This window comes from Macaca nemestrina, chromosome 12 (genome assembly GCF_043159975.1).
Source record: "Macaca nemestrina isolate mMacNem1 chromosome 12, mMacNem.hap1, whole genome shotgun sequence".
In the NCBI taxonomy this organism is placed as follows: Eukaryota; Metazoa; Chordata; class Mammalia; order Primates; family Cercopithecidae; genus Macaca; species Macaca nemestrina.
Genome location: NC_092136.1, coordinates 20,744,430 through 20,763,353, shown reverse-complemented (window position 1 = coordinate 20,763,353; position 18,924 = coordinate 20,744,430). Strand labels below are relative to the sequence as shown.

Below are 18,924 nucleotides of genomic sequence, written 5' to 3'. Positions count from 1 at the left end.
CTGCACCTGATGAAGTTCATCTTGCTGCCGGGGGACTCTGCAGAGTTCCAAGGTGGTGCAGGGCATCACATGGCGAGGGGGCTGAGCGTGCCAAAGTGGCTTTTATAACAGACCCACTCTCGGGATAACCAACCCACTCCCATGATAACCCATTAATCCATGAGTGGATTGATCCAGTCATGAGGGCAGAGCCCTTGCAATCTGATCACCTCTTAAAGGCCCCACCTCTTCATCGTATTACATTGAGTGTTAAGTTTCAACATGACTTTCAGAGGGGACACACATTCAAACCATAGCATCCTTAAACGCCTCGTTTTGTTATACACGAAACAGTTGGCTGCATCTGAGGGTCATGTTGTATTAGACACCCATCTGTAAGCATAGGACCTTCCCATGGCCAGATGAGGGTTGCTGTGACAGGCACATGAGCCTTCAGACCACAGGATCCACAGAGTAGATCCTGAGGCAGATACCACATGGAAGGACAGGGGATCACAGCACCTAAACTGCTCTCCAGTGCTTTCCAGGTGCACGTGGGGAGTGGAATTCCCACTAAGTCAAGCTTGCGTGTGATGCTGACTCTTGCATTTCATCCCTCTGAGCCCCAGGATTTAAAGAATTTTATGCACCAAATAGAATGTTCATTTTTGTTCTGCAAAGTCATACAGACCTGGTGTCTAGAGATTCTGAACAACCCAAGAAACAAGGTCATCACCTGGGGGTGGTTTAATTGCTCCAAAAGCCAAGACACTTGCCCCTCGAGCCAGCCCATGGTGAGAGGTTGATGTCTGAGATGTTATTTGAAATATTGAAAATAACTTTAGGATGTTGCTAGTCTCAGGGAACCCAGTTTGAGCACCACTGAACACAATCAGTCTCCCTGCTTCAAAATCCTCCACCCCAGAGTCCTCCCCTCTCCTGAGGCTGAAACTGATGTGCCTGTATCTAGAACAGCAGCTGAGAGGAGCTACCTTGTGCAGGGCAGGAGGGAGTAACAGAGCCCAGAGCCGGGATGGAGCCACCATGTGTCAAGTGCTGCGTGAGGGACTGTACCTCTATGATACAATTTCATGCTCAGTTAGCACAATTTCTAGAGGAAGTCAGCATTCCTGTCCCCATTTTGCAGGCATGAGAGCAAAGGCCTGGAGAGGTTATGTAGTTCATCCACAGTCATGAGGCAAGAAAGTGATAGGCCAGGTCCCACCTGACCCTATAGGCCCCACCCACACTGCTACTCTCCCTCCAGGGCCCCCTCAGCTCAGGGAAATGGGGAGACTTCGATGGGCCTCCCACCACTGGCCCCAGAGAGGACATCATGTCCCACAGCAGACAGGCCCGCCATCTCCTTCCTAAGTGCCTCTTTTTTGAGCAATAACAAAGCTCTTGGACCTCATAGTCTCAATTTTCTTTTCACCCCACCCTCCAGAGATTCTCCATTGGTTCCCCTCCCTTTAGAAGTAAATTAGAAAACTGTGCAGTGAAGTGGACTTCTAGAAGTCATCCATGGATGGGTGGAGCTAAGAGCCAGGCAGAGATTGGAGGTCCCATGTGTATGTCATTATAGTCTGACCAATTGGCTATGGAGGTGTGTCCCCACATTCAGAAGGTCTCTATAGGGGATGGAGCAGGCGAGCCCTGGTCTCTAGGCTTCAGCCTGGCAGTGAGTGATGGCCCAGGAAGCTGTCCCTGCTGGAGAATAATGGGAGATAAAATGGCATAGGTGGTATGAAGACAGGTCTGCACTTTGGAGGAGGATGGATGAATGGGGCAAGGGAATTAGCATTCATTGAGAATGATGATTAGGAGTTGTGGCCCAGATTAAGATAGACGTGGGTTCAAATTCTGGCTCAGGCATTTCTGTGCTATGTGACCTTAGACAAGTGATTCCACCTCTCCGAGCCTCAGTTCCCTCCTCTGAAAAAGAGAATGACATTACCTATTTCCCAGAGTTTTACAAGGATTCAATGAAATTGTGTGTGCTCCCTGGCACATAGTAAGAACTCAGTGTATGCCAGTGGTTACTATTATTAGCTACTATGTGCCAAGCCCTGTGCTCAGTATTTTCCATGCATCATGAGGAGGGCTTTTTTTTGAGATGGAGTTTCGCTCTTGTTGCCCAGGCTGGAGTGCAATGGCACGATCTCGGCTCACTGCCACCTCTTCCTCCTGGGTTCAAGCAATTCTCCTGCGTCAGCCTCCCAAGTTGCTGGGATTACAGGTGCCTGCCACCACCCCCAGCTAATTTTTGTTATTTTTAGTAGAGACAGGTTTTCACCATGTTGGCCAAGCTGGTCTCGAACTCCTGACCTCAGGTGATCTGCCTGCCTCGGCCTCCCAAAGTGCTGGGATTACAGGCGTGAGCCACCGCGCCTGGCCGAGGAAGACATTATTTTTATCCTGACTTTACAGAGAAGGAATTCAGTTGTATGCAGTTCAGTAACTTGCCCCACCAGCTAAGCCTGGCAGAGCTGGGACACAGTCCCCTGTTGGGCACCAAAGTACTCTTTTTACTCATCCACCCTGCTCTGAAACTAGAACCCAGGCATCCATATTCTCCACCGGCCCCTGGGCTCACATTGTCTGTTTTCCTACCTGACTCACCTTTGAGGTTGTGGGAGGCTCTTCCCAGGAGACACGTCTCCTTTGATTGCATTTGTCTGGGAACCCAGCACTCCGCAAGCCCAGGTCATGAGATGTAATCTGCAATGAATGTGGTACACAATAAATACAGGTAGTCCGTTTATGAGCTGCCGTATTTATTACACCCCTTAATTGCTAAAAAGCCAGAGCCAGCTGAAGCTGGATCCTACCCTGGAGAGAAGCTCTGCCTGGGTGGGCAGAGGGAGGGATGGCAGAGCCTGGCCTCCCACACAGGAGTACTCAGCCTCTCGCTGTTGTGGCTGCTCTGCCTCCAAAGGCCCGTTCATCAGAGTTAGGACCTGATAGAGGAAATGGTCAGGGCATCAGATTCCTGCTCTGCCATTTGACACATGAAGACTCTGAGGCCAGAGAGAGAAAGTGATTTGCCCAAGGTCACACAGCAGTGACTTACAGAGCAGGAGGCTGGGCTCCAGACTCCTAGGCCAGTGCTCCTTGTGTCCAATTCTCTGCTTGAACATCTGCTCCTGGATCAGGTAGAGACACAGGATCTGGAGTTGGGTGAGTGGTGGTTTTGTAGCCTAGTCCGTGCATACAAGCTGTGTGATACTGGGCACGTTACTTGACCTCTCTGAGCCTCAGTGTCATCTCTAAAATGGGCATAGTACATCCTGCTTTAGGGGCTTGTGGAGAGATTAAAGGCAGTCAGTTCTGTGGAGCTGGCACGTGACTAGCCATGAGTCAGTGTTCAATAAATGTTCTTTCCTATTCTCTTTTCCCTTTCCAAAGGGCACAGATGTCTGAAGATGCATGGAGCTGAAATCAGCCAAGAGCTGAAAAGAGAGATGGGTCAGAATAGAAAGGCTCTGGGGTGTGAGGCATTGTCCTGGGTTTCTAATCTAACAGCAGGCCTGTGAGTAACCTATGAAGGTAGTTAGGTGCGGACGTGGTAAGAGCTGTCCACCCTGCTCTGTACAGGTACAGCGGGGAGCCCTTTACATTGGACATTTTCATAGGTGAAGAAACTGAGGTTCCAACAGGCTAAGTCACTTGCCCAAAGACGCAGAGGTAGAAAAGGTGATGGGCTGGGATTCGAACCCAGGTGTGTCTGACTTCAGAGCCCATGCTTAGGACCATGCTGATTAGATGCAGGTTAGATGTTCCTTCTAGAAATCAGGGATGTGGTTGGCAAGCTGGCCTGGAATTGGTATCCTGGAGGACCATTCTGCAGGAAGAGAGCCTGGGCTTGGTGAGGAAGGAAGAGCCAAAGGCCCCACAGTCAGGGATGGTGGTTGAGATGCTTAACAACCACTATGCACTGGCATGAACCAACCGAAGACATGCTGGCCAGACAGCAGGACAGCGATCCCTATGGGTCCCCACTGAATCTCAGCCCTGCCCACTGCCCTCTGGGAGGGCAGGGCCTGGAGAAAGGGAAGGGATAGGTTGTCCTGGTGCCTCCCATCCCTGGCAGCTCTAGGCTTTCAGGCCTCAGGAAGATCTGGAGAGAAGGGTGAGCAAGCAGGGCATTAGGAGGGCCCTGTCCTGGGCTGTCCTCACCCAGGAGAGGGTACAACAGAGAAAGGAGAGGGAGCACAGGAGAGCACGGCTGTGGGTTTGAATCCTTATTGCTCCACTTTCCAGCTGTTGCAGGCGAGGAGGATACAAATGACTGGAAGCATGCCTTAGCCCAGCACCAGGCTTCCTACACACCCTGCTGAATTAACACTCTCTGTGTGGAGGGGTTTTACTTAGTCCAAACCATGTGCAACCCTACTGTGTCCCAGGAGCGCACAGCCACAATTCTGCTCCTCTGAGATTCACCAGGAACGCTGGCTGATGATGTTATGGTATATATTTTGGTGGGGGCAGTGATGGATGTCAGCAGAGGCCGTGGGATATTATATTAGGGGAAGGCACTGAACTTGGCTCGATGGGGACAGGAGGGGGGAATCAGGGAAGGCTTCCTGGAGGAGGTGATGCCTGTGACGAGTGTTAAAGGATGAATAGGAATTAAGTGGGACTGGCGTAGGTGGAAAGGCAATCCAAACAGAAGGGATCAGCATGAGCAGAGGCACCAAGTAAGCCTCAGGGAGATACCTCTGGAGGACTCTCCTTTGATGGTGGTGATAGGAAAGTCAGGGCAGAAATAACAAGAGGTGGCCATGGGGAGTCTTGGAGGTCCTGTGGTCTGCAGGAGGCAGCTTGGTCTCCTATAGAGGTTGGGTTCCAGCAAGAGAAGGCTGTGGTGACATGTACTTTGTGGAAGGGTCCTTCTGGCAGCAGGGAAGCACTGGATTGAAGGGGAGGTAGGGAGGCCAGTCCCAGCCCAGAGGCTGCAGCCATGTCTGGATGAGAGAGAAAGCTAGGAGCAGGGCTGAGGCTGGAGATGTTTCAGAGACCCCTGTGATAGAGAGGATGGTGTCATCCGATTTTACCTCCGAAGGCAGATGGCATGTCATGAATTCAGGCCACGCTCACTGAAGTAAAGACAAATCCCCCATCCTGCCATCACACACACACTGTCCTTTGTCCTTCCAAGCTGGACTGCCTGGGTTCCAATCTTGGCTTCACCGCTCACTAGCTATGACCTCAGACAAGTCACCTCGCCTCTGTCTGTCTCAGTTTCCACCTCTGGAAAATAATAAGAGTACTAATCTCATGGGCTGTTGTGAGTTAGTAAATGTAAAGTATTAGGACGGAGCCGGCACATAGTAAATGCTCAATAAATAGTATTATTTGTAGGGGTGGAGACTTGGGTGGATGACCTCAGGAAAACCCTGATTTCCCCTTCCCCCAACACAATTTAAGAGAAACCTTTGGGGCGCTGTTAGAAGGACAAAAGCTTGGAGCCTGGAGTCCCTGGGTCAGGTTCACCCCATGATTTTCCCTTGCGTTCCTCACCAGGTAACTTGGTGCCTCAGTTTCCCACTCCTAGTAAAATAAGAAGGAGGATGTCCCAGGTGGGCTCTGAGTGTCTTCCCTTCCTGGCTTTGATGCTGAGTGGCCCCACTTGTGCCTCCCCTGCTCAGCATTTTTCCAAGTTGCATTAAGGACCAGCAGAGCAACAAGGAGGAGGTGTCCCTTTAGGGAAGAAAGCCCTCCGGCCCCAGGGCCAGTGCCAAATCCAAAGCCCATGTGCCTGTCAGACCTTCCTCATGGGCTCCAGGCGCCTTAGCTATGTCTGCCTGGCCAAGCTCAGCTGGTGGACAGACACCTGACACCTTGGCAGAAACAATGAGAGGAGGGATGCGAGGCACCACCCCTGAGACCAAGAACCTTTCCCGTGTCCACTCCCTACCAGCTGGCTCTGTCTGTGCTCCTCTCTCCATGGATTCAAATACACTTAAAAACAAACAAACAAACAAACAAACACCTCTAGCTCAGACCAAAACACAGCCTGGGGTGGTGCTGTCATCACCGATTAGGAGAGGGGTGGAGTGGCCAGGCAGGTAAGATGAGAGGCAGGCACCGCTCTGCTCCATCTGTTCCTTATGATATAAGGAACCCTGCTGGAAGCACCTGCAGTGCCGGCAGCTCAGGACTGGCTTGAGTGCTGGCCCTGCCCCTTACTAGCTGCGGGACATTGGACATGTCATTTTCATTCTGAGTCTCGGTTTCCCCACCTGTCGCATGGATCTCTAATCCCTGCCCTGAGTCTCTCCTCAGAGCCGTTATGAAGAAAATGTGAAAATAACGAATATGGAATGTAAACATGTCTTGTGCACCTTGAAGTCTGACTCATGGGAGCAGATGCTGTCAGCTTCCCCTGGGGGATGGGGGACGTTTGCATCTCGGTGCAGCCCCGGCTGTGCCTGGCAAGCAGCAGATGCTCAATCAATGCTGGCTGAATGGAATTGTGTTCAGTGACTTTGCTGCTACGGGTATACTTTTAGGTGAAGACAGGAAAGGCTCCCGGGGAGGTGGGATGCTGGAGGTCTCAGAGTAGACGTAGCCAAGGCTCAGGAAGGCTTTGGCCCCAGAAGCAGGTTTTAGACCCCCAGGTAGGCTGCTCTCCTTTTCCCTGCAGCACCCTGTCTCACTGGCACCAAGCAGCCGCCCTGGTCTGTTCTGTGGCTGGAGGGTATGTGGGATGGTGGGAAGTTTGTCAGGCCTGGCTTCCGGTCCTGGCTATGGGACCTTGGCAAGTCCCTCCAGGCTCTGGACCTTGGTTTTCTCTTCTGTGAAATGGCCAGCTCACACCTGCAGTAGAGCAACAGCGTGAAGCGGGACTGCTGGGCACTTACCACATGCCCGACGATGTGCTAAGCATGTTACTGTGGGATTTCAGTTCATCTTCACAACACTGCTAGGAGGAAGGTTCTGTTCTTAATCTCCGCTTTAAAGTTGGAGAGAGCAAGATCCAGAGAGGTGGAGTAATTTGCCCAAGGTCACACAGCAAATGAAAGCTGGAGCCAGGGCTGAAACCCGGCAGTCTGGCTCCAGCATTCTCATCTCTATGATCGGCCTCCATCTTCTTCCAGCCTTTGCACGGGTGGGGCTGGCTGTGGGGACCCCCTGGGGAGGGGCTGGGGTTCTTCCTGGGTGGGGTCCCCCATCGGGAGGACTGAGGTGGCCTTGTGTTTTTAGGTGGAGCACCATGGAAGGCGATTGTTTGAGCTGCATGAAGTACCTGATGTTTGTTTTCAATTTCTTCATCTTTGTAAGTATCCTGGGTCTTCCCAGGCCTCTGCTGGATGGGCAGAACTGGCTGCTGCTTTGAAATAGTCACACTGGGCTGAGTCCCTGGGGTGAGCACAGGGGCCGGTGCTAGAGGCAGGGGTACCTGCCAGCCAGGCTTTCATGGAAGGGGGCCCCCAGCAGTGCCCACCGCACTCTGAAGAGCCTACCTTCTTAGGAGAAACATTTTACACAGGCCCTGGGGTGGGTCAGCCCCTCTCAAAAAGGTGGAGGGGACCTCAGTCCGGCCACTGTCTTGGGATCTGACCCCTCGTGGGGAGTGGGAAAGGAAGGGATGGGAGTGATCAGGGGGCAACAAGAGGGAGCCCCACCCAACCTTATCTCCCTGAGCAGTTGATGGACTTCAGAGCTGGAGGGGCCGAGTCCATGTAGCCACCAGATATAATCAGAAACCTCTCTGGGACTGGAAGACCTGCATTCAAATTCCACTGCTGCATCTTAGCAGCTTGTGATTTGAGACACATTTCACCTCTCTGAACCTCAGTATCTTCATCTCTTAATGACCTTCCTCAACAGGCTTTTTGAAAATTAAGCAAGCTTAGTTTACAAAGTACCCTGGATGTGGTCAGTCCTCAATAGCTTAGCTCCATTTCCATCCAACCTATGGATTCTGTATATGAAGGGACAGAGGCCCGGACATTCAGGTGACCCACCCACCTGCTGGTGGCCCACCGAAGGCTCTGCTCAGACTTACGGCCCCTCCCAGGAGTAGACCTGTGGCCCTGGCTTCTTGGACCCCCACAGGCTTTCCTGGTCCAGCCCTCTCAGCCTTTGATCTTAGTACAACCAAGACCTGGGTGAATAAACCTCCACTCATGTCCTTCAGGGCAGGCTCTTGAAAGAGGGGTCCCCTCTCTGGCCAGGGCTGACCATCTGTCTCTCTCTCAGCGTCTATCTTTCCCTCTCTATCTCTCTCTATATATATCTTTGTGTCTTTTTTAAAAATATACATTTCAGCAACTCCCTTAGTTTCTCTTCCCTACCTCATCATCCTAAAAAGCCTCAAGCCTTGCAGACTTGAATTCTAGACCCAAGGTCACCACCTTCCAAGCCGGGTGACCCTGGGCCAGCTCATCCTTCCTCCAGCCCCAGCGTTCCTACCTGAAATGGAGCTGGGCCCTCCTTGAAGTGTTTAGCATACAGTTGCTGAATCCCCAAATCTCCGGCAACAATAAGGAGACACAGATTTTCCTGGAGGTCGTGTGGGAGACCAACGAGAGAGACACAGGCTGGGCACAGTGGCTCACGTCTGTAATCCCAGCACTTTGGGAGGCAGAGGCGAGTGGATCACCTGAGGTCAAGAGTTCGAGACCAGCCTGGCCAACATGGTGAAACCCCGTCTCTACTAAAAATACAAAAATTAGCCATGCGTGGTGGCGGGTACCTGTAATCCCAGCTGCTTGGGAGGCTGAGGCAGAAGAATCGTTTGTACACGGGAGGCGGAGTTTGTGGTTAGCTGAGATCATGCCACTGTACTCCAGCCTGGGTGACAGAGTGAGACTCTGTTTCAGAAAAAAAAAAAAAAAAAAAAAAGGAGAGAGACACTGCACAGCAGATGGCGAAAATGGAAACCCTGTCGCTGGCCATGCCTGTTAGGTCTTTCCTTCTCTTTCCCCTGCTGAGTCCTTCAGGCGTCTCCACTGGACTGCTGCCCTAAGGGTACCTACAAACGCCCCTTGCCCAAAGCCATCAGCTGTCTTCAGCTTGCAGTCCTGCTCAGCCAAGCCAAAGCCCAGCAGTTTTCCTGTCACCCAGCTGTCAACCCTCACACAGGCCTCTTGGGCCTCCGGTCCTCCCACCACACAAAGGGATTTCAAATACTTTACAGCCTGCAAATCCCATGGTACCAAACTTTGGTTCTTCCCACAACAGGTCTGCTTCTAAAACATATCTGTGCCCAAGAAAAATGGAATAGGCTGGGCACAGTGGCTCACTCCTGTAATCCCAACAGTTCGGGAGGCTGAGGCAGGAGGATCACTTGAGCCCAGGAGTTCGAGACCAGCCTGGGCAACATGGCGAAACTCAATCTTTACAGAAAAATACAAAAATTAACCAGGCCTGGTGGCACGTACCTGTAGTCCCAGTGACTTGGGAGGCTGAGGTGGGAGGATGACTCAGGCCCAGGAGGTCAAGGCTGCAGTGAGCTGTGATCCGGCCACTGCACTCCAGCCTAGGTAGCAGAGCAAGACTCTGTCTCAAAACAGAAAAAGTAAAGAAAAATGGAACGGATATTTATTGAAATCTGCTAAACGCCTTCTATCCTTTCTTCCTTAGTGCTGCCTTAGGCCGTGGGTGTTTGAGTCTTCTTTTGACCACAAGGAAGCCAAAAGGCTCAGATAGGTTATGACACTTGCCTAAGGTCACACAGCTAATAAGTGGCACAGCTCTCTCTCTAGACTATGCTACCTCTTTCCAAAGATAAATAAGGCACGGAGAGCCCAGGTTGATGGAGACATAAATAAGAAGGCTTTTGAGCCATGGATTTGAGAGAGGGGAGCCCACTCTCAGGTTGAAACCTCACTGAGAGTCCTGTGGGGCACAATGACCATGACTTGGCTGGTGTTTTCCCAGCCCCTAGCATGGGGTGGGGCAAACACAGCATAGGGCTCACTCAGAGCATGTTCATGGACCTTTGTTGAGGGTGTTGAGGCTGCAGTCAGGGGGTCTGCGACCAGCAGGCATCTCTGACTCTGCCATGAACTTGCTGTGTGACCTTCAGCAAGTTGGTGGCCCCCTCTGTGTGGAATCAGAGGGTTGGACTAGATGACCTCCTAATCCTACAGGTCTTGACATTTCAGGAGAAGATAAAATTGGCAAATAGCCTGTATATGATACATTTCTCAGCAGCCCCAGGTAGGGCCTGGGTCAGAAATTGGATTTAGAGGATGCGTGTTGCACTTAAGGTCACGGCAGCTAGAAAAATTCCAAGCAATTCAAGGTGCAGCTGGGACTCACTGGCTCTCGCTGCAGATGAATTCCTGCCTGGCTCACCTAGTGCTTGATGCCTCCGACCCTGGGGCCGGCTCAGGGGAGTGGTGGGTCAGAAGTGCCTAACCTCCCTTTCTGCCTATTTCTCCTCCCAACTCCTCCACTGGCCCGAGCAGCTGGGCGGGGCCTGCCTGCTGGCCATCGGCATCTGGGTCATGGTGGACCCCACCGGCTTCCGGGAGATCGTGGCTGCCAATCCTCTGCTCCTCACGGGCGCCTACATCCTCCTGGCCATGGGGGGCCTGCTCTTTCTGCTCGGCTTCCTGGGCTGCTGCGGGGCCGTCCGTGAGAACAAGTGTCTGCTGCTATTTGTGAGTACCCCAGCCCCCACCCCACCCATGGGTGCTCTGAGGGGTGTCGGGGATCGGCTGCAGACTCCCAGGCCCTGCCTGGCTTCCATTCAGACCAGTGCTTCCCAAACTGGGGGCGGGCTGTCAAAGAAGGGATCATGGAGATGAGCACGTCTGACCGCACTCATTCGGTCGTCAATAGTCCTGAAACCGTGAGATGCTCAGCGACTTGCCCAGAGTCCCATGGAGTTGGCGGCAGAGGGGATGACACAGACGCTAGGCCAGGGCCCTTGTAGTGCTTCAGGCTGCCTCTTCCCATGCCTTTGGGACCTGTTTTTTTCCCCGGGGCAGCCCTTCCTCTTTCCCACTTCACTTTGTTGCTTTCCTGCAGACAAGCCAGGGCCCTTGGCTTAACGCACACCTAGTCTGTGTCCACATGCCAGGAAACTCAGAATGAGGTTTGTGCCACATAGGCCCACCTCCAGGGGTGGGATGGTCCCCAGCCTTTTCCATTTGCCTTGGTGGCGCCAGCTTCCAGAGTCTGCTTTTTTACCAGGCCCACGCCTGCAGTAGGTGAGCTGGCCCAGGTGGAGGGAGCCTTGCGTCCAGGTCTGAACAACCAGGCGTCTCCAAGGCATGGTCAACTGAGAGCACTGACATTGACCTTGATGTTTTTCCACTTGCTTGCTATTAAAAACTCTAATATATAATTCCTTAGTAACATCGCTAAGATGGCTAGTGGATGAGGCCTTCCCCTTGTAGATATCCAATTCTGAAGTAGGTGTGATATGGCCTCTGAAGGTTTCTTAGTCATCAAGTAAATAGCCCTTGAACTCCTGTCATGCGCATGTAGTTCACTGGGTGCTGAAGATGCGTCGGGGACCAGGAGCGACGGTCCCTTCCCTCACAGACAGGCACAGGGGAGGCAGCCGAGCTGTGCGGATGAGCTGGGCAGCGGGCAGGCCTGATTTGAGTGTACTCCCTGCTCCATCCCCTAAGGGTGCGGCTCCCGTCTAGTTCCCTGACCTCCCAGAGAGCAGCCGAGTCTTCTTGTTAAATGATGGGCAGGCCAGCTCAGCTATAGATCACAGCCAAACCAGACAGGCAGTGCGTCTCTAGTTCTCTGGTCTCCTGGATTCCCATGGGCGGTGGTGCTTGGGGTCTCCACCTGCTTTCCTGTGCTCAGCGGGTAGGTCTTCTCTCCTCTAAGAAGTCCTGGACTTGGAGAACTTCTGGGCTGAGCCCAGTCCTGCTACAGGGTAAGTTAAAAACAGCCCTGTTTAGAGAAGTGTGGATGTGGCTGGGTCAACTTGTGGATGCTCCTCGTGTGAAAATTCGTGGGCAGAGTTAAATGACAGGGAGACCTGGGCTGGTTGGCTGGAGGGCTCCCTTGCGAAATTCTGTGGATAAGCCAGCACCAGCACCAGCTGGGAGGAGAGACCTAGCACCATACCTCCTCCCCAGATGACAGCACACTGCACGGCCCCATTCATGTCCCGGTGAGATGCCCCCCATCCAAAGGAAGTGAAGTCAGCTGCCAAATGAGTGACAGGGAGCCTTGGGCCCATGTGTCCTACAACAGCACAACCACCACAGACTTCATTTGAAGCGAAACAAAGAAAAACTGTGAGCGCCCCCTGGTGGACAGTTCTCTACTGCTTGTCACGGTGCTTGCAGAAGTCTTGGCTGGGGAGCCCGAGCGGACTTTAAAAGGAGCTGGGATATGGGTCCCAGGACACACCCAGCCTCCCTTTCCCCCTCCTCACCTCGGCCCCCAGGGGCTCATTCATTGTTAATGGGTTCGGCTCTGAAGCCAAGACAGGAAGCCAGGCTGGTGTTCTTGGCTGGGACCAGGCTGGGGCGGCTCCAGTCTCCTCCAGTAAGTGGCTGCCTGCAAACCTGCCAGCCACCCGAGGCTGTCCTCCCTCCCATGCTATGGGAGGCAGGACTGAGACCCAGGGATAGGAAATGTGTCCACGATCCTCCCAAGAGAGCTGATCCTGGCTGCCAGGCTGGGGGCCCTTCTACAAGGCCTGATGGCAGACCCTTCCCCTCCCCTCCCAACCCCGTCTCTCTCCCTTTGTCCCCCTTCCTTCTGCCTCTCTCTGTGCAGCTCCCTTTCTTTCCTCTCTGCCTCTGTCCTTCCCATCTCTGTCCTTTTTTATTTTTTGACAGGGTCTCAGTCTGTGGCCCAAGCTGGTGTGCAGCAGTGTGATCTCGGCTCACTGCAGCCTCAACCTCCTAGCCTCAAGTGATCCTCCCACCTCAGCCCCCTGAGTAGCTGGGACCACAGGCACATACCGCCACACCCAGCTAATTTTTGTATTTTTTTGTAGAGACAAGGTTTTGCCATGTTGCTCAGGCTGGTTTTGAACTCCTGGGCTCAAGAGATCCACCGCTCGGCCTCCCAAAGTGTTGGCATTCAAGGCGGGCACCAACACACTTGGCCTTGTCCTTCTCTTGATCTCTGTTTTTATTCCTACGCCCTTTCCTTGTCCCTGTCCTGATCTCTCCCTTCCCCGTTTACCCTGTCTCTCTCCACTTCCTCTGCTTGCCCTCCCCTCTCTAAGGCCCCACCCATACAAGCCTGAGGTCACAGTGTGGGTCAGAGGCAGAGGACGCTTGGATCAAGGTCTTCTGGCTCTCAGACCAGGGCCATCCACAGGCTCCTAACCTGGAATGGACTCCAAAATTTACCTAAAATTATATGCAAAATGTTATGGCAGGGCCTGTTTATGTGTGTTGTATATACGTGGATTGTGTGCATACTCATGTGTATTTGCATGTGTGTTGTATGTGCATGTATGTTGTGTTCTGTTGTGTGTGCTTGTGTTTACATGTGTGCATTGCTTTGTGCATGGGTGTTGTATGTGCATGGGTGTTAGGCATGCATGGGTGTTACATGTGCGTGGGTGTCATGCGTGCGTGGGTGTCGTGCGTGCATGGGTACACATATGTATGTGTGTGGACATGTGCCTGTGTGTGCACATGTGTGTTGTGTGTCCATGTGTGTTGCCTGCATGGGGGTTGGGGGGTTCTGTATTTCCAGAGAAAGGCACCAAAATTTCTAGAAGGTTTTCAAAAAGGTTTATGCCCTAAAAAATAAAAAAAAAAACCACTTCTCCCTTCCTGGCTGAACCTGGACCTAACTGTGTGGTGGTTCCAACGGAAGAGGGCATGGAGCCTCACCCCTGGCAGCTTCTGGGATCCTTCTAGAAGCCTTTCACTGCCTTCCCAGCCTGTTGGAAAGGCGAAAAGGCTTGTCTTGAGAGGGGCCAAAAGAGTGACTTTAGTCAGTCCAGGAAACCTGGCTCAAAGGTTCGCAAAGCAAGGAAGCCTTGAGATGGGGCTGAGGATCCCCTTCCCTCTGCTCTGAAACTGAAGTCCCACAGGACCTGGGGACAATCAGACTAATGACCAAACCACTCTGTGATCAATTTATCTATCTAAAGATCCATTTCCCAAATACTTGCATTGATCAGTATGATAGCACTCACATGCAATAAGACAGTTTCAGCCTCCTCTTGAAAATGTGTGGCATCCCTTTTTCCCATTTGCTCACCTTTGAGTATTTCAAGGATTTTTTAAGCCAACTTATCTAAAAATTCTAATTTTAAAAGTATTTTACAATGAAGGCAAGCTCAACTGGAAAAAAGAACAGCAAAAAGAGATGAGTATATTCAGAAAAGATAAATGAGCTGAATTGTACATGCGGTATGTAAATTTGGTAAATATTTATTAGACAGGGGAACTGTGAGCAGACATTGCCTATAAGCAGATGGGTTAGAAAAGCCTGGAAATATTCCCAACTAGGCAACATAGCAGTTTCCTCCCCTTTGCTAATTTTTCCATCCTAGGGAAAGTGATGCAAATTAGAGGATCAGGAATGGCTGACAATTGTGTCCTTAGGCAAATGGGATGCAAACCCTGGGAAAGGCCTTGATGAGGGGAAGCCCCAAGAATGTCTGGGTCCAGGGGAATTCCCCAAAGGACTTTAACACTGGTAAATAGTCATAAGCAGGAGGACATTTTCATGCTGGAGAAGGGCGAGTTGGCAGAAGTGGCATTGTGACTGCCGTGGGCACCGCGGCCTTGCACTTTGATTCACACTCCCACATACTCAAGTCACGCCCAGGCCCTGTGTCTGGGAAGGCCCACTTCCTCCAGTCCACGGCTTCCCAGGTTTATTTTTATATCTCATCTCCTGATGCTTCAGCTCAATGGAAACTCCATGAAGATGGGAACTGAGTCTGCCTTGTATGCATTTATTTGCCAATACCTAGCACAGTGCCTGGCACGGAGCAGGTGCTTAATAAATAGCTCTGGAGCCAAGGAACAGAGAGGACGTGGTATCAGAGGTTTGGCTAAGTGCATAGACTTTGGAGTCAGAAAAGCCGAGGCTCTAACTCCTGCTCTGCCATTTCCTGGCTGTATGACCTGGGGCTGCTCACTTAACCACTCTGAACCTTAGATTCCTCATATATAAAATGAGGATAATCATACTTCCTTCCCAGTGGTAGTGTTGCGTTCATGAACCAGTGGGAAATGCATGTTTTGCTTGGCTCTTTTTGTGGGATGCCTAAGCACTCTATAAATGGGAAACTAGAAGCATTGGTGCTGAGCCTCAGGAGGCTTTGCAGGCCGTGTGGAAACCGTAAGACCTCAGGGCTCCCGTAGCTTCCAGGGTAACATGGTGATGAGAGGCTGTGTTCCACAATCAGAGTTCTTGGGGTAAAGTCCCAGAGGTACTACCCACCAGCTATGCCAGCTTGGGCCAAGTACTGCTCCTCTCAGCCACAATCCCCTGTCAGTAAAATGGGGGTGTTGCTGATAACAGCATCTGTCTCAATAGATGAGAGGACTTGATGAGATGATCCGTGTAAGATCCACAGTGTCTGGGTAGCAAGGACTCAGCAAGTAGCTGTTGCTGTTTTTCCAGAGCCGCCCATACCAGCACTTGTCTTCGGGAGGGGTGTGCTTCCTCTGGGCTCTAAGTAACCATCTGAGCAGCTCTCATGTCATGCCAGTCTTGCGAGAAGCACTGCACCTGCATTACCTCCTGGAAGCCATGCGCAGTCATCCTGAACCGCACACACATGTCCCAGAGTGACGGGCACGCAGAGTGCACGAGGCTTGCGATCTGCTTCGTCCATTATTTATCACTGTCCAGGCCGAGGCTGGTGGGCACGCCAGCTCCAGCCCATTGCCGTGGATGGAAACCATTTCCGAGGCTGCTCCTTGCCAGCCTGGGGATCTGCCAGTAGCTCCAATGAGAGGACAGAGGGCAGGGAGGGGCTCCTCATAGAGGCCCCGTGTAATGGAAGCGGATGGCCATCCATCACCAGTCAAATGGAAGTGCTAGGATCCCTGCCAGCGGCCTCCATCACTGTCACAGGGGAAGTGAGGCTGCAGAGGCAGAAAACACATTTCTCATTTCCTCCTGGAAATGAGAATTGTGGGAGTGGCAGAATGGACCATGGGCATTGTGACCTGGGGCACAGGGGCTCCCCCCACCCCGCCCTCATCACACTCTGCTCTGGTTGGGGAACTCTGCTCCCTGACCTCAGCTGGAGGTCAGCCCCCTCTTCAGGGAGCACACGAGCATCTGGCCTGGTGTCCCTCATCCAGATGTGCCAGGCAGGCCACCCAGCAGACCCTACTGAGCTGTGGAGGCAGACTCCTGGGCTCAGAAGAGACAGTGACAGAGCAATGCCCGAGCCACACCCTGCATCAGGGAGCAGACGCAGCCTGGCGCTCTGAAAAGGCAGCTGGGCCAGGAGGGAAGCATTCTCTCTGCAAAGCTCCGAAGAGCTCTGCACCTGTGGAGTAGTCATTTCCCTTCTCCAGCTTGAGCTTCCTCAACTTCGAACAGGGGGAAACTACATAGAAAAGAGACCGTGAGAACAGCGTCCGGTGCCCGGCAGTCCCCTGTGACAGCAGAAGCCTATGTCAGAGCAGCTGGAGCCCAGTGAGACCTCAGGGGCTCAGGGGCCCACGGTGCATCTGAGGGCTGAAGCAGACTTGACGTGGTGGCTGGGGACAGAGGCCAGCCAGCACAATGCAGGAGGGAGGAGTGACACATCCCCGCCGCAGGCTGGCTGCTCCGCTGAAGCAAGGGCTCTCCTTAGGTTTGGACATTTACAAAAACTAAAACCCGCCTGCCAGGCCTCGGAGATGTTTTATGTCTGTGTGCGGAATGGACAGATTCTACAGCCCTCCCGAGGCTCTCACTAAGGTGGTCCCCGGCCCATGCAGTTTGGAGAAGCCTCAGGTCCTCTAGAAGGCAGCCGCTGTGGGTACTGGAGTCAGGGAGGGAATTGGACTGGGGTCTCCCTGGGGTGGGGATAAAGTGACAGAAATCTTCCTCTGACCACAAGAGGCACATTCCGGGAGAGAGACACCTAAAGGTATTGTCAGCAGCCCACAGAGCATCTGCGAGGAGGCCAGTGCCTGCCTCACCAGGAGCCGGGCCTAGGAGGTCACAGAGGAGCCTGCTCGTGGCCCACATTCGCTGCCCTTCTGCACATGAGAGCCCAGTGCCAAGCTCAGCTTGGGCTCATTTCCAACAGAGGAAACGCTTTCAGATTCCTCCTGATTCCCCACAGGGAAACCCCGGAAGTGGGTCTCCACATCCCCATTTTTCTGGCAAGAAAACTGAGGCTCGAAGGGGTTTGTTTGAGTGATTGTCCCATGACACGCGAGGACAGACAAGGCGGGCCCTGAGGTGTCCTGACTTGAAGCCCAACACCCTTTGCCTCCTTGCAGCCTGGCACGTCAGGGACAGGCAGGCAGTCCTGATGACTGGGACCCCAGAGAGCAGGTCTGGCCGCTGCCTAGGTACCTGGGAGGGCATGGAAGAACCAGTCTGTGTGTGTGCCAGGGATAAAGTCCTCTGCTGGTGGTTTCCAGGTAGTGTGACAACGGACTTTGTCAAGGGCACCAGCTATGCTGGGTAATGAAGGCAAAGCCAGTTTCTTCTGTTGACAGCTCTCAGCCCAAAGGAACCCACACAATGACCAGGGGGGGTGATGTGGCAGGTCACAGGGACTTCATTGAAGGCGAGTGCTTCACCCTGGGCTCATTCATCCATCTAAGAGTCCTCCGTCAACACCTGTGCTGACCCAGACATCCGAGCAGGCAGCGCACTGAGTGACAGCTCCTGTGCTAATGCCGTGCGGGCACCTCTACTGGGCACTGTGGTGTGGGGGAGCCCAGGAGAGGGGCTGAGGCTTCACCTGATCTGGAGAAATGCAAAACTGGTAGGCAAGGAAGGGCAGTGCCTTCCTGGCCGAGGTAACACAGCCTGTCGAGGTCGCCGAAATGAGAGGCACTGTGGTTCATTCAGGGAACATCACATTCAGTGAGTGGAGCAGGAGCCTGTGTTAGATAGCCAACTCCTGGCCCCTGGGTTTTGAGATTTGGTAGTCATACCACCTTCCCTCCAATCTTTTTCCTTGGATTTTGGCTGAAGGTTAATGTGACCTCCCCACTTCCCATGGGAACCAGAGGCAGTGGGGCAGGGAGAGGTGGCCCTGGGGCTGGCAAGGTGGGGAAATCCAGCTGCAGATCCCCAAGGCACTCAGGATTCTCATAGCCCGTACAACCCACACAGAAGGAAATTTACCCAGAATGGGCTCAAACGGGTTTCATCAGCGATCTCCTTCCAGGGCGGCTAAGTAGGGTTGTTCAGGCTGCACACTGTACAAGGAGCCTCTGTAAGGGTACCATTTGCATGGAATGTATATATTTGTTTATTCTTTTCATATTTTGATCACAATCCTGTTGACTCCAAGGAGGCATCACTGGTGTATTTGTTATGAAAAATGTCTGACTGATAGCAGTGGAGTGTCTTAATCTTATAAAATGAGTGTATTGCGTCACCGGTATGACAGGTGGACGACTGCATTGGCCAGTGGCCGCCCCATCCCCTGCCTGCCCTCTGGGCTCACAAGCCTGTTCCTCTCCCTGCAGTTCTTCCTATTCATCCTGATCATCTTCCTGGCGGAGCTCTCAGCAGCCATCCTGGCCTTCATCTTCAGGGAAAATGTACGTACCAGGCCCCAAGCTTTCCTGCCTCCTGCTATTAGGAAGAGATTGGTGGCCATTCAGGTCTGGCTTCTCCCCTCACTGAAGGGTCTCAGAGAGTGGGCAGCCTCTCATCTGGCACTTCCAGCCCAAGTCATGGCCCCACCCGCCTGGCAAGGCCCCCCCAGGCCAGAGAGAGACCCCAGTAAGCCTGTTCCTGCAAGGGCTTTTCTCTGCTCCCAAAGCATCTGGTACAACCCCATAAGAATAGTCAGAGAGGCTATCCCAAGCCCTGGAATGTAGGAGCACAGGGCAGACTGCC

At 52.8% G+C, this 18,924-nt stretch overlaps 1 protein-coding gene across 6 annotated transcripts in view; it reads left to right on the top strand.

Annotated features, from left to right (window-relative positions):
* The window catches only part of LOC105471623 (tetraspanin 18), a 200,815-nt gene that overhangs the window by 169,807 nt on the left and 12,084 nt on the right, over positions 1 to 18,924 (top strand). For all 6 annotated transcript variants that reach the window (XR_011610633.1, XM_011724195.3, XM_011724190.3 and 3 more), the window contains 3 exons: positions 7,189 to 7,261; positions 10,404 to 10,598; positions 18,549 to 18,623. Coding sequence is in view for 5 of the 6 variants with exons in the window: in XM_011724195.3 (XP_011722497.1) it covers positions 7,189 to 7,261; positions 10,404 to 10,598; positions 18,549 to 18,623 (343 nt within the window). In the remaining variant the exon portion in view is untranslated. The remainder of the gene's footprint in view (positions 1 to 7,188; positions 7,262 to 10,403; positions 10,599 to 18,548; positions 18,624 to 18,924) is intronic.